Here is a 27977-nt window from a genome sequence, read left to right as displayed (position 1 = left end):
TACGAGGGAAGTTGAAGTATTGTGCTTGCTACCTGCACGCCACTCACCTCACGGTCTTGCGAGAGACTGTTGAAACAGCGGAGAGCGAATTTGTCCATACCTCTCTCACGTAGTCTCATATCCACTTGGCGCGGTGCAGAAGCAGAGTTTGCGCGATCGATAGCTTGTTTGAGCAGGGCAGCTTTGGCTACTATCTGACCGGGCGAGACATCATCCTTCGTCGCATAGTTTGTGATGTAATAAAGAAGCGACAGCGATTTTGACATAGTTGGAATCCAGGAAATATCGTGGTTCGAGCGGATGCAGCTTGCTATCGCAGGGTTCCACGGATTGACCCAAGCATGATTCCTCGCCAGATGCACAATGCCGTAGTCATCTACTCTAGACCTTTCCAAAATATCCCTGGGCATGCCAAAGCGACAGGAACCAGAGGCTGACCCCCGCCGGGGGTATTTAAAACAAGTTGCTGTGTGTCGCTTAGAGTGAAGCTGCCTGGCGTGGGCAACGGAATTGCTATCAACGAAAAGTTTATCTGCAAATTCACTGTCCAACTCTGGTGCGGTTGGCGAGGGCGGTGTCCCCGATGTAGTTTCCTGGGCAGTGCTAACAGGCCCGTGGAGACTGTGCACGATGATTGACTCCAAGTACACGATCATCCGACCAGCGAAGTCACGGTCTGTAAGAATACGGTCTCGTAGTTGGCTGAAACCGAGATTTCCTCGCAGCCAAACCAAAGTGTGTAGATGTAGCATTCCCCGCCCGTTACTCTCAACGACACCAAAATAGTTGGACACGTCCCCAAAGATGCCTAATTCGGCGGGCTTACCCCCCAGGAGACCGTCGAGAACTGCTTTGCAAGTATGGTGGAAAAATCGGGCCACAGCTACCGGGTCAGAGGTGGCAGTGGCACATCTGATTGCCGTATTCACATCAGAGGGGGACTCCGCCGAGTACTGCAGTCCAGCAAGGACGAGCACAAGAGGATTCTGAAGGTCAGCTGGGTTGATCGTCATCCATAAAGCAGGCATTCCCTCCCGCACCATAAGGCCTCGGAGCTCGGCGCGCATCTGCAGTTTTTGGAAGAAAGATCCTGGAACTTGTACCCCAATGGCGGTGATATTCCGGAGCAACCTTCGGACGAGTGGATCTGAAGGAACATGATGCCCGACGATTTCCTCAGCGGCTTTTCTCAAGCGATCATAATTTAAGAAACTAAGATCCCGTGTTACGGAAGCCCACTGGGATCTTTTGATTAATAGTGAGTTGCCGCGACACGAATTGCGCAGCTGGAGGACATCATATAACAAGTACATGAATGTCCTGTGCCGGGCAAACCTGATCCTGTCAGTTTGGATAATATACAATCACGGAGGCGAGCATACCTGCGACTGTGATGACGCAGTGCCCAGTTAGCAAAAGCTGCGAGAGTTACCGGAGTTTCTCGATTTTCTAGATGGCCCCCCTCGCCGGTGGGGAAAAGCGTGGGGAATGCAGATGTGAAGTAATGATGATCTTGCCATTGATTGAGGAGTGAAGCCTGCCCCTGAATACAATATTCAATCACAGGGCGGTGGTGTGGGCTGTCTGAGGAATGAGACTGGCCCATCTGATCCGCGGGAATACCTTCCGGCCGCATTTCACAGGATGGGCGATTACTGAGAGCCTGTACTGTATTGAGAAGACGCAGGTCATGGTTCTGACGATCACCATTCAAATCAATCGTAACGGAACTAGTAACGGGAATGAAATCTTCGGCCAAATGGCCTGAGTCATCCTCCGCAGCCTGCCAGTCGTTCTCGAAATTGCCCTCCTGTAAGTTGACACTATAGCCTGTTCGTTCATCATGGTCGGTCTCATCCAAGCATATCATATCCTGTTGTATAGCCGACGGGATAAAATCGTCGGGCCACCCTGCCATGGTAGAATGAGAAATCTGGACATCTTCATACAGCGGATTATTATGAGTGAGGAATTGTAGAGCAGCGAGAACCTTGGTTTTGCGGACAATCAGGAAAGGTCTTAGGTCGGTTTCATTTGGGCGACGTTTACCCATCCAGAAAACCTTGATGAGCTCCGTGAATTGAAGCTCGGGGCTGGGCAGTATTTGAAGTAGCGGTTTTGGATTCTGCGGTATGATGATAAAATGGCCGCGCAACGCATGGTAGTTCGCCGAAGATGATCGACCACCAGGACGCAGCTTTAATACCACTCCCACAGGATGGGACTTGGCAATCAGATATTCTTCAGTAAGAGTGAGATCTGTAAGATCTTCGGGGTAATTTTGGCACAGGGTCACGTTGATTTTGTTCATGGCCCAGAACTTCGGAGCAGAACCGCGTAGGAGAGCCGCGTTGCATCCTGGGCACAGATTCCAGAAGCCATCAGTATAACCGCACAGATCCAGAAACCCTTCCAATGGCCGTAATACAGGATCCTCATCGGGAATCTGACGGGTATCGGCAGGAGGAATTAACATGCCACATGAACAACAAGCAATGTCTCGGCTGGCAACACCCATTTCCTTCTCGAATCGAGCCATAGAGCGGCGCACTAGTGAGGTGGTTACGTCTGGTGGGAACAAATCCGAGGCAGACACGCGAGACTTATGTTCCTGGAGCAGGAACGCAACGGCCCGGTCGAGAACCGAAGGCTGTCTTTCTAATGCTGGGGCTGGAGGTAAAGACCTCCGACGTTTGGGTTGAGGGGCCTGTATGGGAGCACTTATCGGTTGAAATGAATTAAAGTAGGATTGAAAGAAACACCAGTAGTTTGGCGAAAATTAGAGGGACGCTGCACCACACTTGATCTCCTTAATATACAGCTACGACAGCGCATGACACCCGGTCGAACTAGAATGGGAACTCGGCAGTCATAGCATGGAGTATAACAAGGTTCCGGATAGCGTGCAGCTTCACAACGCACGCAGCGGATATTTGGAGAGTCCGCGGGAATTGGTACGTGGCAACGCAAGCAGGGGCGCGTTTCCGCATAGGGGGAGCAAGGAGAATCGACAAGCAGGACATCTCGGTGATTGAATTGCCGTAGCCAGGCGTACCTGACGACCACAGCCAGAACAAATTCGATTAGATAACATTCCAAGGGTTAGCGAGACCAAAGTAAGGGGAGGGGCAAACGGGAGAACAGACGCGCTAAACGCACTAAGAGGGCATTATAGTGGCGATAGAATTCCCTGCGTTGCAATAGAATGGATGGCGACAAGCAGATGATGAAGCAATCAAGGCAACACAACCTGCATGAATATGCACAAATAACCCTACAACCCTAAGCCAAGACTATCTAATCCGAAAACAGCGAAAATAAGGCAGGTACCCGGAGCTGCGAAGGCGAATGGGAAGTGCGCGTGGCAGAACAGTCCATATACAGTTAAGCCACCTCTTTTTGCAACGTCTCGCGCACAGGTACATCCCGTGTTTAAACTGGGGACGCGCGCTGTCGCACGCAGTAAGCCCTGAAACGACGTGGCATTAGTGGAATTTTGTCAATCGAGGGTGGCAATACAAACACGAGGTATGTGAGGCAAAGAGGCTCTACTAGACCGTTCAAGCCCAAGCCGCAAGTGTCTTGGCGTCTATAGCACGCAACCTATCCATTTCCACAATAAGTTCGGGGTCGGGAGAAAAGCGGAGATCATCAAGACTAATCTTCTCGGGTAAATGGAGACCTCGAAAAGACCGCCGCCCAGAGAACTGAAATGTAAAGGAAGCAGTACTTCCGGTGAGAATCTTGTACTCGTCGAGCAGTGCCATTCTTTATGTCTAGGATCGTTTCCTCGCGGACGGAGAAACCCTTTTTTTCACTTCGTTCGTTTCAGGGTATGCTCTAGATAAGCAAACTCAGTTGATTTCTTGTGGCTTGGCAGCGCAAAATGATTTTAGAGAACACAGGGAATAGCTCATGAAAGGACACCTGCAACAAGAGCGAGATTTCCTCACCCATCCGCAATAAGCCATCTTGGGAAATACTCTTGAAGTTATGGACGCTCTCCTCCAGGACTGATAACAATATCTTCTTATTCTATCCGGCCCTAGTATTCTCTCATTACTAGACTCCCGGCCTTATTCGTAGCTACTCCTTCTATAACCTGGATCATCGCGCGTATTAAACCCTCTGTTAGTACCCCTGGGGTGCTCTAACTAGCCTAGACTCTTGTTAGCAGCGCTCTATAATGACTTCTTTGATAAGGAGCTGGTGTGTATGATATAGCCTACCTTAACAACAACAAGCGCTCTGCCATTGAGTCTATCATACTTGTCAACACACTATGAGCACAGAATCAGGTAAAGATTGCCACGGACTCCGTTCTGTTGCATCTCTCAATTGCAATTTGTGCACTCTCTGGGTTGTAAAACATGACGAAGCCATATCCTCGGCCACTGCCGGTGTTAGGGTCTTTGACGATTTTCTATAGTTTAGATTAATTCAGTTAGCTGGCCAAGGAACACTGCGTTAAAGTTGTGGTAGCACTTACAACGTCTTCAATATTTACAATTATTCCGTGATGTTTGAAGTAATCCCTTAAGTTCTCGGTATCTATTTCATAAGGAAGGTTCCTAGCTCGATGTCAGAATATCTATAGAAAGGAGTTAGACTGAAGCCGAACCCCACATAAACCCTGATCATATCACCCATATCGCGTTCCGTCGAAGAGTACGCGAGAGATAAGACCAGTATTCGAAGTGCCTTGGCGGTAGGTAGCGTCTCAGGATCCTTATAAATACAACGAGGGCGAGAGAAAGTCTGAGACCACAAGTTTTTCTCAAGGGGTAAGTTGAAATATTTACTGAGACAGGTGATCCAGGCGGCGCGGGGTAATAATCATTACACGTGATTAGACTACGATGTTTCTGCCTCTGCCAAGTAGCTCTTGAGGGCGGTAAAGGCTCTGAAGTACTTACGGACACCTTACTATTTATCTTATTGTAACCAATGTCACTAGCCTGGGCTCTTTTAATCTTTCTCAAATCCTAAGCTAGTATGGACATCAGCAATTCCGTATTTTTAGCATGTGAAAATACCAGAATTATTGAGATATACGGCCCAGCTTATACGTGTTGCCCTGGAGTAGGATAATAATTGTAGTACCACAATTCAATGATTAACCACCACATTTCTGCCCGTTAAATCGAGCGGTAACCCCAAACAGTATTAGCGTACTTCGGATTTATTTTCCGGGAATCAACTCTAAAGTGTTTGTAGTGAATTTGAATTTGAAAGCTACAGTATGCATCGTCTTAAACCTGGCATAGTAAGCGCTATGAAAGTAATTTGACCTTGAACAACTAACAAGCTTATGGGCAGTTAAAACCTGTCAGCGCATCGAGTGGTATTTTACCACTAGCAAGTGATTGATTACCCAAGAACCCACCTTTCTTAGTGTGTTGTATAGTAGATTGGTTCAACCGGCAACCTCGGTGTAATAACCACTGAGTATACGCACATACGGGGGTATTTCAACCTGCCTTCGATCGCATGCTTATTTGTATTCAATCAATCAATCTTTTTATCCTGAATTGGTTCCGCTTGATCTCATTCGTCCGGAATGCATACTAGTCCATACGCTTTTATCAAGTGTTGATAAAACCTTATCCTTGCAAGTAATGGTCAGATCGCTGTAATCTGAGCTGATATGCAGATTATTTCCTAATTAGTTATCAAACTGTATCTTGTACTAATGTAGACAGTACGTGGTCTGCTTCTCACTTTGCAATGAGTCCAAGAATGGTATCTTGGTCTTCTCTGCTCTGGGGCTCCGGCGGTGAAGGACTGAGCCCGCAAGGGTACGGTTCTCCATATTTGAGCTTGGATAAGCACGAAGGCTTGCTCGTTTTCTTTTTCATAGCTAGGCGTAGATTATTTCGTGGGAATCTATTACAAGCAAGCAGAGTGTAAACCTCCACTGTGAGGTCAGAAGGGCTTAATAAGTAGAAGTCAGGTTTGCTCCATGCTCAGAGGGTAGTGGTTTGACGCATTGCGGCCTGACCCCACTTCCTATCTATCAAATCGGCCTCGACAAGGCAAACGGGTGGCAGACCAATGAGAAGAAGTCTTCAAAGAAGTGCGTAGCAAAAGTATGCAAGCAATAACTGCGAGGGTATAACGAATGGGCAGCAAGTAAGAAGCACAGACGCCAGGGTTAGGAAGTCAGCTGTTAGGGTTATGGAGGAAAGAGCCAGTAAACGAGGATAAAAACCGCCAACACTAAACCAATTCGATAAATTCTCGAAAAGCAATCAGAAGAGGGCGTGGAATGAGAAGAAATGAGAAAGGAGCGAATCAGAGGTGAGAAGTGGATCGGAGTAGCGAATGAGAAGTTAGAATTTGCCTAACAGCAAGCATAAAATTAAGTTTTTGACAACAAGGGTCTCCCCGCGCGCGGTAGTAAACCCTTTCTCTCACTCCGTTCGTTTCAGGGCACTGGGGGACGCGCGCTGGCGCACGCTGTAAGCCCTGAAACGACGTGGCATTAGTGGCAATAGACCTGGAGGACGTGGCAGTATAGACATATGAGAGTTAGTGGCCGAGTCAGACAGGTGAAGCCCAAGCCGCAAGTGTTTTGGCTTCTAAACCACGTAATCTTTCCATTTCCACGATGAGGTCGGGGTCGGGAGAAAAGCGGAGATCGTCTGCAGTAATTTTTTGGAGTAAATGGAGACCTTGAAAAGATCGCAGCCTGGAAAGTTGAACGTAAAGGGAGCAGTACTTTCGATGAGAATCTTGTCCTCGCCGGGCTGCATCGCCTTTTAGGTCTAGGATTGCGGCAGAAAGAGTTGAACCTTGCACTTTGTAATCGGTGAGGCAAAAAGCGGGGCAGATTGGGATCTGCTTTCTTCTCACTGACAAGCCTTTCACAGTGATGGAACGTTCGATTGGAAAGATTGGCATGGTGGAACCTGGAAGTTGGTCAAAATGCGTTGCTGGCGTTCTATCTGGTTTGAATATGACGGAAGCAGGCGGTCTTGTGCAGAGCGTGTAAAGGTCATCTAGATCGAAGAGTTCGGCTGTAGAGGCACGTTAGTTAAGTTTTGGAATGCCGACGGGAGACTTTCCAGCTGGATCCAAAACAACGCCTACTGCGGTACCCATGGCACCATTAACCTGACCGAGAGGGGTGCAGGCGTTGGTGAGCATTACGATAGGCATATCTCTAGTGTAAGCGAGAAGGCCTGGGAATGGGATCTGGGCACTGTGATCTGGCTGGAGGAGCAAGTCATGAGCCTGGAGTCGAAGGTTCGTGGAACCAGTTGATTTGGTCCGGGAGTGAATAGCGGCAAAAACATAAATTCTCTGAGACCTTCTCCGAGCAAAACTCTCGATACGGATTCGGTTGATTGGATGTCGGATGGCATTCAATTTGGCTATTACAACGGCATTTTCTGAGATGGAATCTGTAAGTGAGAGAATGGATTTGGAATTCAGGGGGATGACATCGTCTTCGGTTAATGCTGCGTTTCTTGTGCGCGTCAAGAAGTCACGAAATGAAGGATCTTCGGATTGTCTCATTTGCTCATTGAGAATGATAACGCTTTCGAATCGACGCCATATCAGCCGACCTGCGGCATCGTCATCATTGCCATATCTTGGTTTTTTCCGTAATGGGGGACCGCGAACAGGAGGGAACTGGAAGAAATCGCCCATAAGAATCACAATGGGAATGCCGCCAAAGAGGTCGGGAGAGGATCTAGGCAGTGACCGAGCGACTTTGCATTGATTGTTGATCACGCTTAACATTTTCAAATCTACCATGCTCATTTCGTCAATCACCAAAATAGTCTTTCGTGCCCACAGTCTTCTAACGCGAGTGCTGACGGCTGCTTTATAGGAAAGATTGATGCCAAGAGAAGTATGATAGGTGTTGCCTCCTAAATTGTCTGCTGCGGCGCCTGTGGGGGCGGTGAGAATAATCTCGTGTTTCCGACCAAGAATACCCAGAGCGGCTTCGATAGCTCTAGGTATCTGGGTTTTACCCGTGCCACCTTCGCCTGTAATGCAGAGAAGGAGTTGCTTGCGCCGTGATGAGTCATATGGACGGTCCGCCCACATCATAATTTCAGTTAGTAACTTTCGCACCACAAGCACTTGCTTCGTGTTCAGTGGGATATCTTGGCCGACCAACGTTGTGAGAAAGTCTGGCGTTGGATTTTCGAGGAGCGCAGGTCGTGATTGTGTATCATCAGACAAGCTTGCATTGGTCAATACAGGTTGCAGCACGCCATCTCCATCGGCTAGATCAAAGTCTTGCAGTTGCGCAGCAGCAGATTGAGACGGGCCGTCGTCCTGAAAGGGTCTTTTGTGGCTAGCAAGTTGAGTTTCCCAGTCCCGTAGGACTGCGGGTGGAATTATTTTTAAATCCAAGGCATAGTCAGATTGGAGAGAATGGGTTCTAGAAGGAAGCGGGTTTATCTGTGCAGAACTGTGTGCTCGACAGACAGTGGCTAGGACGGGTGCCCTCTTCGCGGCGATAAAACAATCTCGGCCCCAGGTCTTGCTTACAGTATGATAGGCGGCAATCAAAGTCTCCGCTGTGAACTTTTCATCTTCAGGAGTTATGAAACTACCGCCATCCTGTGCATCTTCTGGATCGAGGTCGGCCGAGTCTATGTGATCAACATGGCGGTCGAATGGCTCGGCGTGGTGGTTTGTAGACTGCCGTAACCTCGCATCGACCTGGCAGTCGTCCTTAGACTTTCGAAGAAGTTCGATATTAGCAGCAAAGTCTTGGATGTGTGGCGCAAGTGTGGGTTTGACCGAGGACCAGACGCGCGAGAAGAGATCTGTTTCATGAGGTTCACAAAGAAATATATCGCGTAGTTTCTCCCAGGGGACAAATAGACCGAGAAGTATCTCCGCGACATCATTCGCAATGGCATCGGTCATTGGATGTCCTCCACGGATGGAGTCTTCCGCTGTTTGATGTTGCGTGAGTTGCCCATTGAATGTAACGGTGGCTATCTGGGACTGTGAACAGGCGACATGCTGGACGCAGTCGCTACCTTTCGGGTGACACGGGTCAAAGTCAAAGCAGCCAGGACTATTTCTTTGCTTGGTCCTTATCTGGACTAGCATACAGTATTCAAAGAATGACAAAGCGGCAAGGTCGAACCCGCGCCATTTATAGTTGTCAAACAGGCTCACTGGAACTGCATCCCCAGCTTGGAACGTACAGGGCTCATCAGCAATTCCAGCGCAACCATCAGCGTCTGTACCGGTCTGACGTCGAAGATCGCGCACGTAATGTCTTAGCCACCACAGATTGACACGGACGAATTTTGGGCTGACAGTGTAGTAGCTCGGAAGATGGAGCAGGGTACTGGCGACCTGAACACCACTCACTTCTCGGTCGTGCGCCAGACTATTGAAGCACCGGAGCGCGAAATTATCCATGTCTCTTTCCCGAAGACGCAGATCAGTGGCGGTTGGTGGGTCGGCCGTTTTTGCTTTTTCAATTGCTTGCTTCAAGAGCGCCCCTTTTGCTATCATCTGCCATGGAGAGACATCGTCTTTAGTGGCGTAGTTGGTGATATAGTAGACCAGAGCCAACGATTTCGAGACAGTCGGGATCCAAGAGATGTCGTGATTTGAGCGGAGACAGCTGGCAATAGAGGGATTCCACGGGTTAACCCAGGGGTGATTTCGAGCCAAGTGAATCACACCAAGATCGTCGACTTTAGAGGAATGCAAAATTTCACGGGGCATACCAAAACGACAAGTGCTTTTAGATGGGTCGGTCGGGCGGTATTTGAAACACGCGGCGAAATGGCTTTTAGAGTGCAATTGTTTAGACCGAGCGACAAGATTGCTGTCACTGGCGAGTCTGAGGTGGAAATCTTGATCCGACTCTGGTTCGGAAGCAGAGGGGCAGGTTGGCGAAAGATTGGTTTCTGGATCAAGAGGAATACTCTCATCTATACTCTGGATGATGACGCTCTCGAGGTAGTGGACCACACGGGTAGCAAAGCCAGTGTCGGCGAGAACGCGGCTTCGTAGATTAGCAAATGCAAGATTGCCTTTGAGCCACACCATTGCGTGTAAATGTAACATCCCTCTGCCGTTGGTCTCGACCACACCATAATGATTTGAAACATCTCCAAGGATGCCAGTATGATGGCGCCCGCTGGCGAATAACCCTTCCAAAACAGCGGTGCAGGTATAATGGAAAAATGAGGCAACCGCTACTGGGTTGGATGTGGCGGTCGCACCTCGAATAGCCGAATTTGAGGCAGATAGGATATCGTCAGAGTACTCCACACCCGCCAAGATGATAACAAGTGGACTACGTAAATCTGAGGGGTTGATGGTAATCCAAAAGCGGGCATTCCAAAACGGACAATGAGACCTCGGATTTCAGATCGCATTCTCAGTTTTTGAGCGAAAGACCCGGGGACCCACATGGCAATGGCTTTCATAACATGTAGTAGACGGGAAATGACTGGATCTTTGACTTCATGGCTGGTCTCTAGATCTTGCAGCGCATTACGAAGCCGATCTTCTGTAAGAGAAGAAATATCGTCGATAGTTGATGGCCAGTGACGACGTTGAAGGACCAATTTATTCGCGAGAGAAGATTTCCGAATTTGTAGCACGTCGTATATAAGATACATGAAGGTTTTGTGGCGCGCGAACCTGCTCTAGTTAGAGTCAGTAGCTCACCAGGCGATAGCGTTAAAGCATACCTCCTGCTATGGTGCTTCAGTGCCCATTCGGCGAAAGAGGACAAGGAAACGTTAAGTGGACGGTCGTCCAGATGGCCACCAATACCAAGCGGAAACAAAGCTGGAAAGGCGGCAGTGAAGTATGTTGGATCTTCCCAATGATCTACGAGTGTGGCCTGTCCCTGAATTCTGTAAGAAAGCGTAGGAATCCGCTGCTGGCCGTGCCTAAGCGTACGTTTGGTGGACGATGCGGAAGGGCTTGAAACCACGCTCAACAAAGCATTCAAGAGGCGCCTGTCGGGATTTTGACGTTCACCATTAATATCGGTGGAGACGGATGCAGTCATTAGTGGCGCATTGCTATCCATGTGCGGATCACTAGCTTGTGCAGCCTGGAAATCATTCTCGAAGTTACCTGTATCCAAGTGAACTGAGTAACCTTCTCGTTCATGACCATCTGGCAGATCAACAGAAATGATATTTTCTTGAAGATCGGCTGGAATGAAGTCGTCATCCCACGTGCCGATCATATCATGGTTGATGGTCACATTGTAATAAGCATGATTATGTCGTATCAAATACTGGAGAGCCGCAATCACCCTATGTTTTCGTACTAACAGAAATGGAGATAGATCCGCGTAGGTGGCAGGTTGTTTTCCCAACCAGAAGACCCTAAATACATCGTGCAGCGTTAACGCTGGACTCGGGAGAATTTCAAGGAGCGGCTCCGGGTCCTGTGGGATGACGATAAAGTGGCCGCGCAGAGCACGGTAAGATATCGGAGACGTGCGGCCGCCGGGGCGTAGCTTCAAGACAATCCCAAGGGGATGGCACCTAGCAATCAAACACTCCTCGACTGGGGTGAGACTTTCAAGTACTGCCGGATAGTTCTGACACATTGTCATGTTCACACGGTTCAAGGCAGAAAACTTTGGGAGGGTGTTTTGAGACAGAGACTTAAGACAGGTCAAACAGACATCCCACTCGTCATCATGTTTCCCACAGTAGTCAAGATGGCCAGCCAGTGATTCAAGCAAAGGGTCGCCGTTCTCCAGTTCTACTATCTCCGAAACAGGCACAAATGTCCCACAGGAGGAACACACACCTTGTTGCGAGGCATTTTCTATATGAACCTGATATCGGGCAACGGAAGCTCGTATTTGGGATTCAGATAGGACTGGCGGAAAAGCAGCAGAGGCTGATAGTCTCGATTCAAGATCATCCCGCAATAATTTTAAAGCGTGATGGACCATGTGGACAGAGTCAGTGTCAGTGTCCCGCATATGTCTTTTGGCCTGTGGAAGCGTTTGAGATGGGCCTGGCCTCTTCGTCGGGGTGGTGGATTGGACTGAGCCAGGTAAGTAAGAAATTGACCGTTGTCCGTGAGGGACAGTTTCCGGGAGTTCATTTGTCGAAGGGCCAGGCGTAGAGTGAACCTGTGAGAGTGGGAACATTCCAGACTGAACAAACAAATCAAATGCAGCGCTAGATGGATTAGGGGGAAGTTGTTCGCCAGATCCTGAGACTGTGGGGAGACAGGGTCTCGTAGATACAAACGCATCGAGGGTCGGTCTTGGAGCAATAGGACGAGGACGTGACGAAACGCGTTGCCTAGGGAGGTCGGAGTGGAATCCAGAGGGTGTTTCGGACGGGGGTACTGGGAGGGATGACGGCGTTATAGCAGACAGTATGCCAGGTTGTACCAAGACAGATTGAACGCTTGGCGGGGTATTGTAGGAGGGTGGAGGGAAATGAGTAACGGGTCGGGTCAATGGGGATGGCAGCATTGGAGTAGACAAAAGATTAGTACCTTCAGGGTCATCATTGCGACCTCTTGGCGAATCGTACAAGGGTGGAGGGAAAGGACAAGAGCTTGGGAACGTTATAGAGGGTGGTGGACACGTAGGTGGCGGGGAAACAGGATGGATAGGAGCGGAACTGCAATGTGATGGGGAAAATGGTGAGGAAGAAGGGAAAGAATTGCGAAAGTAATCGAACGGCATGCTTGGAGCCATTTCCAGGAAGACATATCAAATAGCAGGGCGATCATGAGCTCCAGAATATATAGCTGGCAAGCGTTACAGGAGGAACCAGTAGGCTATAGAGCGTTCCAAAGCTTTCATTGACGGTTAGAGCAGAAAGTTTTTCAGACAGAAGAACATAGGAAATAAGAAGCGGTGTAACTGAACACGACGCAGGTGCGCAGCCAACCAGAAGAAGAACTTATAGAAATGCGTAGCAAAAGCGTGCGAGCAATGAACGTGAGGGTATAACGAATAAACAACAAGTATGAAGCACGGACACTAGGGTTAGGAGGCAGTCGTTAGGGTTATAGAGGAAAGAGCCAGTAAATAAGGACTAAAACCGCCAACACTAAACCGAACCGCGAAAATCTTGAGCAGCAATCAGAAGAGGGCGTGGAACGAGGAGACAGCAAATCAGAGGAGGACGGTGGGTCCAAGTAGCGAATGAGAAGCCAGGATTTGGCTAACAGCAACATCATAGATACTGGTGACGCGCGCTACCGCACGCTGTGGCCCTGAAACGAAACCGGGGGAAATGAGGAAGAGTTTACAGATGTCATGAACATTGAAAGTTTGGATTTGGTAAGTTGCCGGAAAGTTACAGGAACGTTCGCTAGGATACGCTAATTGTATGCAAGCCACCTCACGTTGTCCTGTGGCGTAACGTGTGATTGGATGAGCATCGATGCAGAATAGAATATATCTGCAAAAGGACCCTTCAGTGAAGAGTTGCTTGTATGTTTCAATTTCCCTGCCATGCAGCAATCGTTTCCTTCTCGAGCTCTTGAAGTCTTTGCATTTCAGTCAACAGCCGAGGATCGGGTCCGAATCGAAGGTCTTCTATTTCGAGTTTCTGCAGAAGATGAAGTCCTTTGGAGGAACGAAGCCGGGATAGCTGCACATATAGCGAGCAATACTTCCGATGGCGATCTTGCCCCCGGATGGTGGGGTCATCTTTAAGGTCTAGGATCGCAGCTGCAAGAGTCGAGCCTTGAACTTTGTAGTCGGTGAGGCAGAACGCTGGGCACATGGGAACCTGCTTTCTTCGGACCGAATAGCCCTTCATAGTGATAGATCGCTCTAATGGAAAGACTGGCACGATGGAAGGTTCAAGGTCTTGAAATTCAGTGGGTCTTGGTCTGTCTGGTTTGAATAAAATGCAGGCAGGTGGCTTGGTGCACATGATATAGAGGTCGTCGATTTCAAAGAATTCAGCTAGTGGGGAGGTGTCAAGAGGATGGTTTCATCACTGTTTACGAAAGATCAACATACCGGCCGGATCTAACACGACTCCTACAGCAGTCCCCGCTGCGCCATTAACCAGGCCGAGCAGGGTGCAGATGTTGGTCAGTACAACGGCAGGCATATTTGGGGTGTAGAGAAAGAGTCCGGGAAAAGGGATTTTGGTTCCTTGGTCCGGTTGCTGGAGCAAGTCGTCTGCACGAAGCCGCAGGTTGATAGGACCAGTAGACCTGGTCCGCGTATGATGCGCAGGAAAGACATATACATTCTGACACCGGGTCCGCGCGAATTGCTCAATTCGAACGCGGTTTACCTGGTGACGCAGAGAGTTTAACTTCACGACAGTGGTGGCGTCTTCCAACAGCGGGCTGACCAGGGTCGTGATAGTTTTGCTGTTAAGAAAGGCTCGATCGGCTTCTGTCAAAGTTCCAGCCCTCGCTCGTGAAAGGAGATCACGAAACGGAGCATCTTCTGATTGTCTCATTTGCTCATCCAAGATGATTACCTGTTTGAACTGATGCCAGAGGAGCCGACCGTTCTCATCCTCATCTCTACCCCTTCTAGGCTCCTTCCATAGGGCCGGTCCCCGAACAGGTGGAAACTGGAAAAAGTCACCGATGAAGATGACGACAGGAAGCCCACCGAAAAGATCAGTGGAGGATCTATCGAGGGATTTGGCGATCTTGCAGTGATTATCAATGACTTTGATCATGGTCAGATCCATCATGCTTACTTCGTCCACGAACATGATGGTCTTGCGAGACCAGAGTCGTCTAACTCGAGATGTCATCGCAGTTCCCCGTGAGCGGTCGATAGAGATCCCTAAAGATGTGTGGTACGTATTCCCGCCAATGTTATCGGCCGCTGCACCCGTTGGGGCCATGAGGATTACCTCGTGTTTTCGTCCGATAAGGTTCATACCGGCATCAATTGCCTTGATGATCTGGCTCTTACCCGTGCCCCCTTCACCCCCGACATACAGGAGGGTCTGTTTGCGTTGCGCTGAGTCATAAGGATGGTCCGCCCAGGCCAAAGCTTCAGATAGCACCCTCTCCACGACCATTAGCTGTTTCTGATTTAGGGGAATCACTTCAACGACCAGGGACGCCAGAGAGGCGCCAGTGGGACTCTGGTCAACCCGGGACTGGAGGTCATCCATAGCAGGGACCGTGTATGAGCCAACCAGTGTAGGTTCCAAGATGCCATCTTCAATCTGGATGTCGAAATCGTCGAGTGCGAAGTTAGAGCTGGTGGCATTACGATCTGTGCTTTGCCCATGATCAAGATTGGCGAAACTTTTCAGGTGAACCTCCCACGCTTGTAAAGTGGATGGTGGGAGGTACTTTAGGCCAGATGTTTCGTATGCAGGAGTATGAAAGATATCCAGCGGCCGGAGGCTCTGTAGTAGCAAGCTTCGCACTGGGGTTATGGCGCGGAGCAAGGGAGGAATCCGGCGTCCAGTGACCAGCGTCTCTCGATGCCATGCTTTCCTGATGGAGTGATAGGCGGCGATCAACGTCTCGGTGTTAAAAGTCTCATCCTGCAGTTGAAAGCATTCATCGTTCTCGTCGCCATCAGAAGCAAAATTTGGCGGCTCAAATCCGTCAACGTCATGGTGAAATGAATCAGCTGCGCCATTCGCCGACTTCCACAAGCTTGCATCGGCTTGGCAGTCTTCCTTAGACTTCCGCAGCAACTCGATGTTTCTTGCAAATCCCCGATTGTGAAATGGGAGGGTTGGTTCAACGGCCGCCCATACTTGAACATGGGCGTCCCGCTTTGTCGCATGCCGGCGGAAGAGATCAACCAAGTGATCCCAGGGAACAAAAAGGCCCAGTAATATCTCAGCCATGTCATTTATAATCGCAGTCGTTTTCGGATGGCCTCCCGGAATCGCGTCTTCTGCGGCCTGGAACTCCGTTAGCTGTCCATTGAAAGTCACGGCGGCCACCTGGGACGTTGTGCGCGCCAAGTGCTGTACATGCGTGCCATATCTAGGATGGGTTGGTTCGAAGTCCACGTCATTCGCAACAGCGTCGCGTATATTCTTAGTCTTTACAAGCATGCAGTATTCAAATAATGAAAGAGGAGCCAGGTGCGGTCCACGCCACTTATAATTGTCAAAGATGCTTACGGGGCCGGTGTCGCCCGTTTCATATGTGCAAGGTTCTTCTGCCATGGGATCAGAAGAGGGGCCGCTTTCAAGGTTATCTGGCTGAATGATTGCCCGAATATAACGCCTTAGCCACCAGAGGTTGATACGGACGAAGTTGTAGCTGATCGTGTAATAGGTTGGTAGCTGAAGCAAGACGCTAGCGACCTGCACACCACTGATCTCTCGGTCATGAGAGAGGGCATTAAAGCAGCGTAGTGCAAAATTATTGACACCTTTTTCTCGAAGTCGGAGATCTGTCGCTGTTGGTGGCTCAGCAACCTTTGCATTCTCAATAGATTGCTTCAACAAAGCCGCCTTGGCAACCATCTGCCAGGGAGAGACGTCATCTTTCGTGGCGTAGTTGGTGATGTAATAGATCAGCGACAAAGACTTGGAGACTGTCGGAATCCAGGAGATGTCTTGATTAGAACGAACACAACTAGCAATGGCGGGGTTCCACGGGTTTATCCAGGCATGGTTTCGAGCGAGGTGAATCAGTCCAAAATCATCTACCTTAGAGGCAGGGACCAGATCTCGAGGCATGCCAAATCGACAAGCATTCTTTCCGGGACCTGTTTGCCGGTACTTGAAGCATGTGGCGAGATGGTGTTTCGAATGGACTTGTGTTTTACGAGCGACACAATTGCTGTCATACGATAGTCGAAGATGGAAGTCGTCATCGGATTCAAAATCTTTGGCCGACGGTGGCATGCCGGGAAGGTTCACTTCAGGGTCTTGCAAAATACTCTCATCAACGCCTTGGGTAATGATTGACTCTAAGTAGCGAATCATGCGAGCCGCAAAGTCGCTATCCTGGAGGAGCCGATCTCGCAAAGTAGTGAAAGCCAGGTTTCCTCGCGCCCATGCTAATCCGTGGAGATGTAACATGCCTCGACCATTCGTCTCGACAACAGCGAAATGGTTCGAGAGATCGCCAAGGATACCGATCCGGTCAGTATTAGTAGCGAAAAGGCCGCCCAGAACGGCTTTACAGACTTGATGGAAAAACTCAGCGACTGCCACCGGATTAGAGGTAACGGCGGCCTCACGGATAGCGGCATTTGCCGCAGCCAAGTTGTTCCCAGAGTACTCTACGCCAGCCAGGATCAGGACCAAAGGATTACGTAGGTCAGAGGGGTTGATAGTGATCCAGAAAGCTGGCATACCGTACCGTGTAATCAGTCCTCGAATTTCAGAACGCATTCTTAGTTTCTGGGCGAAGGATCCCGGGACTTGCATCCCGACAGTCTCGATATTTCGCAGCAGTCGTCGGATGACCGGATCCTCAATCTTCTGGCCGCTTTCGATGGTCTTCGCTGCATTCTGGAGTTGGGTCACTGTTAGAGAGGCGATGTCGTCCACTGCCGACTGCCAGTTCTGCCGTTTAATGAGGAATGCGTTCCCTAGCGAGGATTTTCGGAGTTGGATCACATCATACAGCAGGTACATGAACGTTTTGTGGCGTGCGAACCTACAGGAATAAGGAGAGACAAAGATCAGTATCTATAGAATTTTTTTTTTTTTTTTTTTTTTTTTTCCAAAGAAAGCCACGCACCTTCTACTGTGGTGACGCAAAGCCCACTCGGCAAACGCTCCAATTGACACCGGGACAGTTCGTTCATCGAGATGGCCCCCAATGCCTCTCGGAAACAAGGTTGGAAACGCGGCAGTAAAGTAACGAGGGTCCGTCCAGTGATTTACCAGGGTGGTTTGGCCACGGATTGTGTAAGAAATTAATGGTATCTTTCGATGACCAAGGGGCCGTGTGCCTCTTGCACGTTCTCTGGCTGAGGTACTCTCACTCGACGGGGCCGGTTGGTTCGTAAGGACGGTGAACAATGCGTCCAAAACGCGGCGATCCAGGTCTTGACGTTCTCCGTTTATGTCCGTGGCGACAGAGCCGGTATTGAAAGGGCTACCGCCACTCGCGTCGAATGCACTATCCTGGGCAGCCTGAAGATCGTTCTCGTAGTTCCCTGTCTGTAGATTTACCGTGTAACCTTCGCGCTCGTGGTGATCCGGCTCGTCGAGATAGATGATGGTATCCCGCAGGTCCGGCGGGATAAAGTCATCGCCCCAGTCATCGATCATGGGACGGTTAATTATGGTGTTACGGTAGAGGTGGTTATGTTGGACAAGGTACTCCAAGGCTGCCAGAACCTTCGCCTTCCGCACGAGTAGGAATTGAATCAGGTCCGAATCTACGGGAGGTCGACGACCCAACCAGAACACCTTGATCAGACTATGTAATGTCAACTCCGGGCTCGGTAGGATCTCGAGAAGTGGTTCTGGGTCCTGTGGGATGACAATGAAATGGCCACGGAGAGCACGGTAGTTGATTGGCGAGGAGCGGCCACCTGGTCGCAGTTTCAAAACGACACCGAGAGGATGGCACTTTGCAATGAGACATTCTTCTGTCAGAGTGAGGCCTTCCAGAGCAGACGGATAGTCCTGGCACCGAGTCACATTCACAAGGTTCTTCGCAGAGAACTTGGGGATCATATTTCGATTGAGCGAAGCATGGCACGACGAGCACAGATTCCAAGTGTTACCATGTCGGCCGCAGGGATCAAGACTCCCCAACAGTGACAGCAGCAAAGGATCCTCATTATGTGCGCGGTAGATATCTGTGTCGGAGACAAGTTCCCCGCACGAACAACAGACGCATCTCTTCGCAGCCGCAGAAATCTCATCCTCGTATCTGGCTATGGATGCTCGTATATGCGAACAGGAGATATCCGGGGGAAAAGCATCGGAGGCGACGGCACGAGCCTCTAGCTCAGCACGCAGGAAACCTACCGCTCGATTTAAATTGGCCAGCGACCTCTCCAAATCTACCGTTCTCTCCCTGTTGACCGTGGCCTGTAAAGGATTCGGATAGCATCTTGTCTCTATATTGATGGGAGATGCCTGTGAGATCCGTGGCGACTGTGGGGAGGACACCGGCAAAGGACCTGCAGGAAGTAGCACTCTCTGGGGTCCCGGCCCGGTTCTCGAATATAATGGCACAGGGACGGGCCGAAGCGCAGCGTTTAGAATATCGAACGATGGAGGCGGAGCCATCGGCGCTTGCGGAACTGGTGCCAGAGGCCGCAAACGGGATCTCCTTTCTGGCAAGTATGCTACAGTATCATGTACAGAATTGTCATTAACAGGACTCGGTATGCGGAGAGCTGGTGCTAGAGGCCTCAAAGGAGATGCCCTTGCGGGCAAGGATGCTCTAGGATCACGAACAGGATGTGGCGTGTGTGGAACTGGGGCCAGAGGCCTTAGAGTAGAACCTCCTGCAGGCAAAAACGTTCCAGGGTCTCGAACGGGCTGCAGTGTGTGCTGAACAGGGTCAACAATGCAGCAGATAAGAAGGACGGACCACTCCCAGTACCTGGTACGATGCTACCGTCCTCCGTGTAGCTGCCTGGCGGCAGCGATTACACGTCCTATGATACAACGACCGGCAGGGGCGTGCACATGTAGAGCACGAAAAATGTAGCGTCGAAAAGGCAGGAACAGTAGGGGAAGTTAGAGGCGGAGGTGGCCCAGTTAAAATATTACTCGTGCCTACAGTAGCTGAAAGCTGTCGGGCTCTGACCGCCCGTTGAGAAGCCGTCCTGCGGCAATTGTCGCAGGACCGAAACTGTGTAGAGCGCCATGGTCTGGCGCAACCAGAGCAGAAAGAACGTTGCGCAGGAAGAGATGTCATTAGAGAAGAGATGGCTTGAAACCAGCAAACGGCATCCGTTCCAAGGCGCACTAGGAGAGGAGCGACAGGAAAAAGTTGGGGCCAGCGAGAAAGATCCGTGTTGATCATTCATATAGTAGAAGTCGAACACGTCACCGTGCGCATGAGTGCATAATAGTACTATCTGCAGGATGCTCAGGACAAACAAGGGTGGAATCATAATAGAAAGGCGAGAAGGCCGGAACACCGACTCCAAGACGAGCGGGAACACCGGGATCCCTAGACACGGAGAAAAAGCAACAGAGGCCGAATACGAATTCGGGAAGCACGAAGCCTAAGGAGGAAGGAAAGGAAAGTAGGTGAGCAGCAATCAGAAGAGAGCGCGGAGAGACAGAGCAGCAATCGGAGGAGAGCCTGGAGAGTCGCAGCAGCAAACGAGAAGGAGCGTATTGGCAGTCAATAGGAGCATTCCTTGGCACGAGAAAGCACCAATTAGCAACGAAAAAAACGAAGAGTTTGGCAGTGAGAGGCCAGCAAAGGTTGGCGGGCAGCTCGCGCAGGGTTGTAAACCCTTTCACTACGTTCCTTCGTTTCAGGGCAGGCGAAAGCATAGCTAGTGTTTCCCCATCATTGTTTCATTCTCACCGTTCATTTCCGACCCGCCATGCTATCAAGTATTGTCGAGTGATACTAAAGGTGTGCCCCGCCTCGCTCCCAGGTACCACTTGGACTACTAACACTGAGCAAATACAGAATGGCATCCTCACCTAACCCATTTGTGCGAAAGACGCGTGGTCTTCCGCGTCGCGACTACAATGCTCTGAACAATGGCACACCCTCCCTACTCCCTGAGCCATGGGAAGGAAATATTCGTGAAATAGAGAGCCCCTGCTCACCAGCACCATCCGAGTTTACAGAAGGCGAAGAGACGTCCCCATCCGTGCTGTCCTTACCCATTCCCAGGTCTTCGCCCGCACCGCTAGATCCCACGCTATCAGGGTTGACTAGCAGTCAGAGTAGCCCACCGACTTACAAGAGACGAAAAGCCAAGTCATATTCGAGCTGGACCCTCGAGCATTTCTGGATCACAAAGCTAGACAACACCTGGCGTCGAAAGGGTGGGCCACCAAAGAAGGATCGGCTCTTAGTCTGTAGGCAGTGCAGTTGGTCATCCAGGGATTCGGCACGCTATGGCTCCACTTCGAATTTGTTGGCCCATCTCCAGGCTAAGCACCGCATCAGTTCCGGATCAGACATCACGTCATCGTCAACTATCGGAACGACCCTGGACAGTTTTTTGACACCTGCAAAAGAAAGGGCGGGCCTTGAACAAATGCTGATACAATGGGTTGTCCAAACGAGACAGCCGTTTACGGTAGTGGAGCATCCGGCATTTAGGGCACTTTTTGAAGCGACAGGGGCTATATTACCCATCAAGACGGCCGACACTCTCTTCAACAGGATCAAGGAGGAATTTCGCAAAAACCGGACTTGCGTGAAAGAAGAATTAGCCAGTAGTAGTCGCACGCTTGCGCTGTCTCTTGATGTTTGGACATCGGAGAATCAGATAGCGATCATGGGCATCATTGGCCATTGGATCTCACCCGAGTTTGAGAAGCGGGAAGAGCTTCTGGAGTTTACTGACATATGTGGACCGCACTCTGGGGAGAACCTTGCGGAAATTGTGATTAGAATGCTCGAGGAACTAGACGTCGCGCCAAAGCTCCTCACAATTACGGGGGATAATGCTGCCAACAATGGAACTCTCTGCGACAGTCTTCACGCCGAGCTTCTCAAGAACTATGACGATAAAGACGACCAATTTCGCATCAGACCTCTTATGCGGTTTCGTGGACGGCAGAGCTTCATTCCTTGCCTTGCCCACGTCATAAATCTCATTTGCAGGGACGTACTTGCTTCCCTGAGGGCCGGCTCAGCTCGAGAGGCGAAGGTTATACTGGACGACATGGCCACACAAAGTAGCCCAACATTCACCTCTGCCCACAGCACGAAGGGAGCAATCATGAAGATCCGGCTGCTGACCCTATGGGTTGCCCGCAGTCCACAGCGCCGCCAAAATTGGAAAGATGTGTCACCAGCCAAGCAAGTGGGCTACGATGTTGACACTCGATGGAACTCAACCTATATCATGATAGCGGACGCCCTTCGGCTACAGAAGGAACTTGGACAATTTGTTCGGATGCATCCAGAAGTTCACGCCCTTCAACTAAACGAGAACGAATGGTCGATTCTTCAACAAGTAGCGAAGGTTCTTAAGCCATTCTGGGATCACACCAACTCCGTATCAAAATCTTGTCCCACGATTGTTGAGAGCTTGCCTATCTATTGGAGTCTAGACGACCTCCTTGACGAGGTTCAAAAAGCCGAAGGTGATTTTGAAGGTGTGGATACTGAGATCCGGGATGCGGTGGAAAGAGGAATCCAAAAGATGAACAAGTTTGCGAGGAAGATGGACACCAATCTTCTTTACTACGTGGCTTCCGTCCTAGACCCGCGTATTAAATCGTCTTTGATTGGATCGCAGATGAGCGAGCAAGATGCGGGACTGATCATCTCTCAAGTGCGGGAGTTCCTAAAGAGGGAGTATCCGCAGGAGTTGTCCATGTCGTGTGTAGTGGATCGCCCGCCGGGAATGTCAGAGACTATGTGGAGGACGCTGCGAAAAGTACAGCCATCACAGCGGACGCTTCTTTCAGACATTGATAGATATCTAGACGCGCCACCGGTGAGTTGGTCCCACCATATGATTGACGATGCAGACGAGGAATGGGTTCTCAAATGGTGGAAGGCAAATGTATTTAGCTTTCCACTCATGGCAAAGGCAGCCCGAGATTTCCTGCCAATTCCATCAGCGGAGGTAGGGATTGAACGCGAGTTCAGCAATGCCAGGGATGTATTGGGGCTCAGGAGACACTGTCTAAATGCGGAGACTATGCGGTGGCTTATGCTACTGAAGGGACAGTATCAAAAATAGCGTTCCAAAAAAGTGATTGTGATAATATTAAGATTTATGGGAATGTAATATCTTAGAGATGGTGAACGCATTTGTTACAGAGTCTTAGGCACATGAAAATGGGTTCCTGTATTGAGACGTAACAACATGAACGGTAATGTATGCTCTCTCAGTATATGAATAAATATGATCATTCATGAATATTCATGAATAATGCAATATGAATAAGTCTCTTATTCATATTCATATTATGCAATTCATATTATTCATATTCGCAAATATTCATGAATATTCATGAATGATCATATTCCTTTCGGAGCCCTAGTGGAAAGAGACGGTCCCTTTTTCTTTTGTGGTGCTTTCGGAGTACGGTATTTTTTTTCCGCCCCTTTTTTCCAAGCTAGGACTGGTTTTAGCGATATATATAACAACCAAAGGTTCTATTGACGTACGCATGATCACATTGAATAATCCCATTGTAAAATTTGCACGGGTTGAAATATTATCCGATGAAAGAAATAGCTTTGGTAGAGAAGAACTAACGTAAGAAGTTATTTTTATAAGAGTAATTGTGTAAATAATAAGAAAGCTGTGGTAACAAGTAGACAGCCTCTTTATAATAGTTCGTGTGGAAGTATTTGCAATACTATTTTCGGCATAGAGAGTAGGGATCATGGCGCAGTAGGATAGTATCGCAACATAAGTTGTTGGTTCACACGTACATGTACAGTAAGATTTGCTGTTATCACCGGTGACGTGCTCTGCAACACTCTTTCGGGCACCCTATATCTACTATTTGTAACGTTGTTTTTTAATCTGGACAGTAGGAATAGGCCATCCCAATAAGTGCGACACCGTTTTAAGTATTGCGTGTATAAGGTGCGGGGACATACTGCGGAGTAGGGACACACTGACGGGTAGGGACATACTGGGGAGTAGGGACATACTGAGGGATAGGGACATACTGGGGAGTAGGGACATACTGAGGAGTAGGGACACACTGGGGAGTAGGGACATACTGAGGGGTAGGGACATACTGGGGAGTAGGGACATACTGAGGAGTAGGGACACACTGACGGGTAGGGACACACTAACGGGTAGGGCCTTACTAGGGAGTAGGGACATACTGAGGAGTAGGGACACACTGGGGAGTAGGGACATACTGAGGAGTAGGGACACACTGGGGAGTAGGGACATACTGAGGAGTAGGGACACACTGACGGGTAGGGACACACTAAAGGGTAGGGCCTTACTAGGGAGTAGGGACATACTGACGGGTAGGGACACACTAACGGGTAGGGCCTTACTAGGGAGTAGGGACATACTGAGGAGTAGTACACTGTAGTGCCGCTACTATGACGGGTTAGCGGGCGGTGGCAATAAGCGCGCCCCAGTTTCAGTGTCGTGGGTATATTTAACAATGAGCCATCTTCCCGTAATTTAACCTGATAGATTTGTATGCCTTCTTTAAACGGAGAAAAATGGAAACAAGCGAAAATATCCTTGGTCAGCGAACAAACAGCCTCGCCCTTCAAAGACTACAGTGCTACCAGGGATGCGCAATTATCAAGTTACAGCATCTGAGATTAGAAGACAATAAAATTATAGGAACAAGAGGGTTCGCCGAAGAAAATGTGACAAAAATACTTCGAATGTTTGAGATCGAAGGCTGTGGTAATCTAGAACCTGAGCACAGAGTCGCTGCCATCATTGAGCAAGATGTTTTAAGAAAGGCACTCACAAAATCAAACCTTACCCGAGAAGACCTCCTAGACCCTACAAATCAGCCAAATCTTATACTAGAAGGCGAGGATCTGATAACTTGTGTATATGGGAAACATCGTTTGAAAGCTGGCGAGAGATTTGGAGAGACTATATGGCTGGTTGATCTCTATCGAGACGGTAGGATAGCATGGCCAATGCCGATTATCTCTAAAGGCTAATTATTTTATCAGATATCTCGATTGAGGCACTCGCCCAATTGCGTGAGGAATCGACAGAAAGCATAAAATTTACTGTCGGCGAAATATATCGTACCCTTAGGTCCTACCAAATTTCCCAAAACGCCGCCCAGGAGCAGAAATGGTGGGCTAGACTAGGTTCCGAAGACTGTCGCAAGCAGGTACGACGCTTACAACGTGACACTCATCGGCGTGACATTCTAGACATGTTGTTACCTTATGTTGGGCTATGGAAACCTCTGAGATCATCCCAAATCACAAGGATGCTAGGACTGAAATGCCCGGAGGTAAGTTTCATACCCGCGTATAGCTTACCTATAGCTAAAGTCCTAGATCCTACTTCATTACCTGCGGAAGATATATGAAATGTGGAAAGCAGTTGTCAATCCACAATGGGGTTCAGTTGTCGACTCAGATTCCGTGCTCCAGATTGAAGGATTGATGCCCAACATCTCACTAGCAGACCGAAGACGCGTCACGGATCTTATGGATTCAAAACGGATATTTCCCCTTATTACAATACCTGAGGATAGGGAGAAGGTCAAGACTCATCTTCTCCAAACGCCTGGGAGAATAATATCTCTCAATACGCTTCTCCAAGATACATTGTTCCTCGAAGAACCAGCAAAAGCCCTCCACCGTCTCTGTCCTCCGAAATTTAAAGGAAGCTTCAAAAAGGCCATGTTGAGTCAATGGAATCTTATTGGAGCTGCCGGAATCCTTGAAATTCAGACTGCAGAACACAAATTTACAAAGATGAAACAAACTGAGCACTCGTTCTCGATATCTATGATGCAGCTTTGGCTTTTCGCTTGCCGGCATTTCGTCCACCAGCGAAGCCGCGCAAGAAAAAATCGACATCATTTCGAATGGCCTACTAAGGATGTGAGTTTGAGTAGACTTGCTACATTGGCTTCGCGATTGGGCTTTAAATCTGAACAAATTAGCCTGCTTCAAAACAACAATTTGGGACAACTTATGGCACAAGGATTTTTTAAATCTCTTTGCAGGGAGGAGTTCTACGAATACAAGGAGTATAAAGTGCAATCAATGTCCAACAAACTTCAGAGCTTTTTGCAGAACCTTCCTAGGTATGTGGAGGAGGAGGATGCTACTGCCCAATTTACGACAAACGACCCAGAACTCGAGGCGAGCCACAGATTTAACAGCCCTACGCGAGATGAGTATGATCGGCAGCGCAAACATATGTTTGCCAATCAATTGTTCGGTCGAGATCAGCCACAGTCACAATATGTAACGTCACTCGGTGTGACAAAAGACATTATAGGCTGTTTCTTCGGAAAAACTCTATTTCAACAACTCTGGGAGCAAAATTCTCTCCAAAGCTCCTATAGTCCTGAATCTATGGAGGTAGACACAGCGGGTTCTGCTGAGGAGCGCCCCGCAGTTCACCCACTAAACTCACCGCCAGTGGAAGTGCTCCAATCGTCTATGCACTCACCACCAGTGGAAGTGCCCCAATCGTCTGTGAACTCCGGACTAGATGTGATAAAAGACGACGACCGCACATTAGAACTTGACAACCACCCAAGTGGAACCCCCGATCGTGATGCACCACCGTTGGCAGCTGGCTTTGAGGAAACATCTCAACAAATGGAAATAAAAAACTACTTATCGACTAATCGGACGGTTTCTGAGATGCTTTCAGAGTGGTATCAGTCACGCCAAGAACTGATTCTTGTCTACCTTTTCGAATCACGAATTTACTACAAATTTTTCTTGGCTGGTGGATCAAACCTACGAGCAAATCTCCGAGACCTTGCTAGGAAACATGTTCTCATGGTGGCCAATGAGCATGAACTAGTAAACCCGGATATGAACGAAGTGTATGAAGCAGCTTTGAAACATCGGTTAGTACTGGTCGCGAAAAAAGACAATCCGAGCCATGAAAGAGAGCTAGAAGGGACTATCTCGTTAGATAAACTCCGAGAGTACTTTCTTAACTACGATATCCATACAGGAAAGAGAAAGGCAGATTCTACAGCCAATCGATCTGGCAAGCGTCACAAGGATGGACACCTTTCGATCGATTATGAAGAGGAGCTGTAATATTATGGCAGGTTGATTCACATAAGTTCTTTCTCCTGTCATCCCGCTTGAGAAAAGTGGGATAAAAATTTTCCCCCAGGGCGATTTTTGTCTTGTGAGCGCTGTCACAAGACAAAGTCAGTCCTATAAGCGCCCTATCACGGCAAGGGTTATAGAGGAAGCATTGTCTTGGAGACCCTGTCCAATAAGCGTAGTAGACTTATCACCGCCTTTATATTTCAGTGGGATTTATAAGAAAAATAAGATAAGCTGAAGTACGCCAAGTGAATTTCACAGACTCGAAAACGTTCTTATAGGCTAAAACCCAATCAAATTTCTTCTGATTCCTCTACAATGTCTTGTATAATAGGCCTTAATGGCCCGTTTCCTTCATAGGAAGCTACGGTAGACATGGCAGATGAGAGCTTCTTATGCCTTTCAACGCTTCCAAGTCTTTGAAGGGCCTTGTTTTGATCATATGAGATTATATATATCGTTTGATTGCCCTCGCTCGCTGCTCGAAAACACTGCGCAGGGCTTAGACTCTGTAGGTCCTTGTCGTATAGGCTGAATTCCTTCCGTATGTACTTTTTAGCTGTGCGCTCCACCCGAGATGTGTCTGATGCGCTAACAGCTCTGAATATATCTGCTTGTGCCCACGTACCATGCTCAAAGGAGCAGAAGTAAATGTCAATAGCCTCACCTGAAGAGGGAGGGATTGATGGAGAAACAAGGCTGCGGTCATTGATCTTCGCAAGTCCAATTTGAGCTGCAGCTAGAAGGTCAAGCTGGGTGTGATGTGGCTGCTCTTCAGTTCCTATCACAGTAGGTGGTCCCGAATCGTCCGATATTTTAGAAGAATAAATGGATGGAGAGTAAGTTGCGTATCGATCTCCTTGGTTTGATGCTGGCTCGTGGTTGGTGGACGCTGACGACTGTATCTGCGGAATATCTGGAAGACCCTCTGGACGAGCGGACCAGGACCTGGTGCCGGTAACTCCAAGTGGTGATGGATCAGAAACGCTAGTATCGGGAATTCCTCCAGGGAGAGAAAGGTCTTCAACAGGCAATTCTCTATCTTCTTGTCCCTCAGGTAGTGGAGTATCTCGGTGCATATCTTGATCTACGTCACCGATGTGTCCCTGCCCGTCCAGCAACTGAAAATCATGCAATTTGCCAAAGAAGGCAAGATAAACACACCGTCTAACAAAGAATGTTGTGAT

The 27977-nt window shown here is 49.0% G+C and overlaps 1 protein-coding gene across 1 annotated transcript; it reads left to right on the top strand.

Annotated features, from left to right (window-relative positions):
- Positions 1 to 24396: 24396 nt before the first annotated feature.
- On the top strand, positions 24397 to 26775 carry N7446_012415 (uncharacterized protein; the record flags this gene model as incomplete). Its single annotated transcript, XM_058521157.1, has 3 exons — positions 24397 to 24646; positions 24700 to 24992; positions 25039 to 26775. 3 exons carry the CDS (start codon positions 24397 to 24399, stop codon positions 26773 to 26775), a joined length of 2280 nt encoding a protein of 759 aa, XP_058366523.1.
- Between the last annotated feature and the right edge of the window lie 1202 nt (positions 26776 to 27977).

The sequence above is a fragment of the Penicillium canescens genome, assembly GCF_028828765.1.
Source record: "Penicillium canescens strain IBT 15451 chromosome Unknown utg000010l_segment0_segment0, whole genome shotgun sequence".
NCBI classification, from domain to species: Eukaryota; Fungi; Ascomycota; class Eurotiomycetes; order Eurotiales; family Aspergillaceae; genus Penicillium; species Penicillium canescens.
The sequence above is the reverse complement of the archived record's forward strand: the minus strand, read 5'-3'. Positions and strand labels throughout refer to the sequence as shown.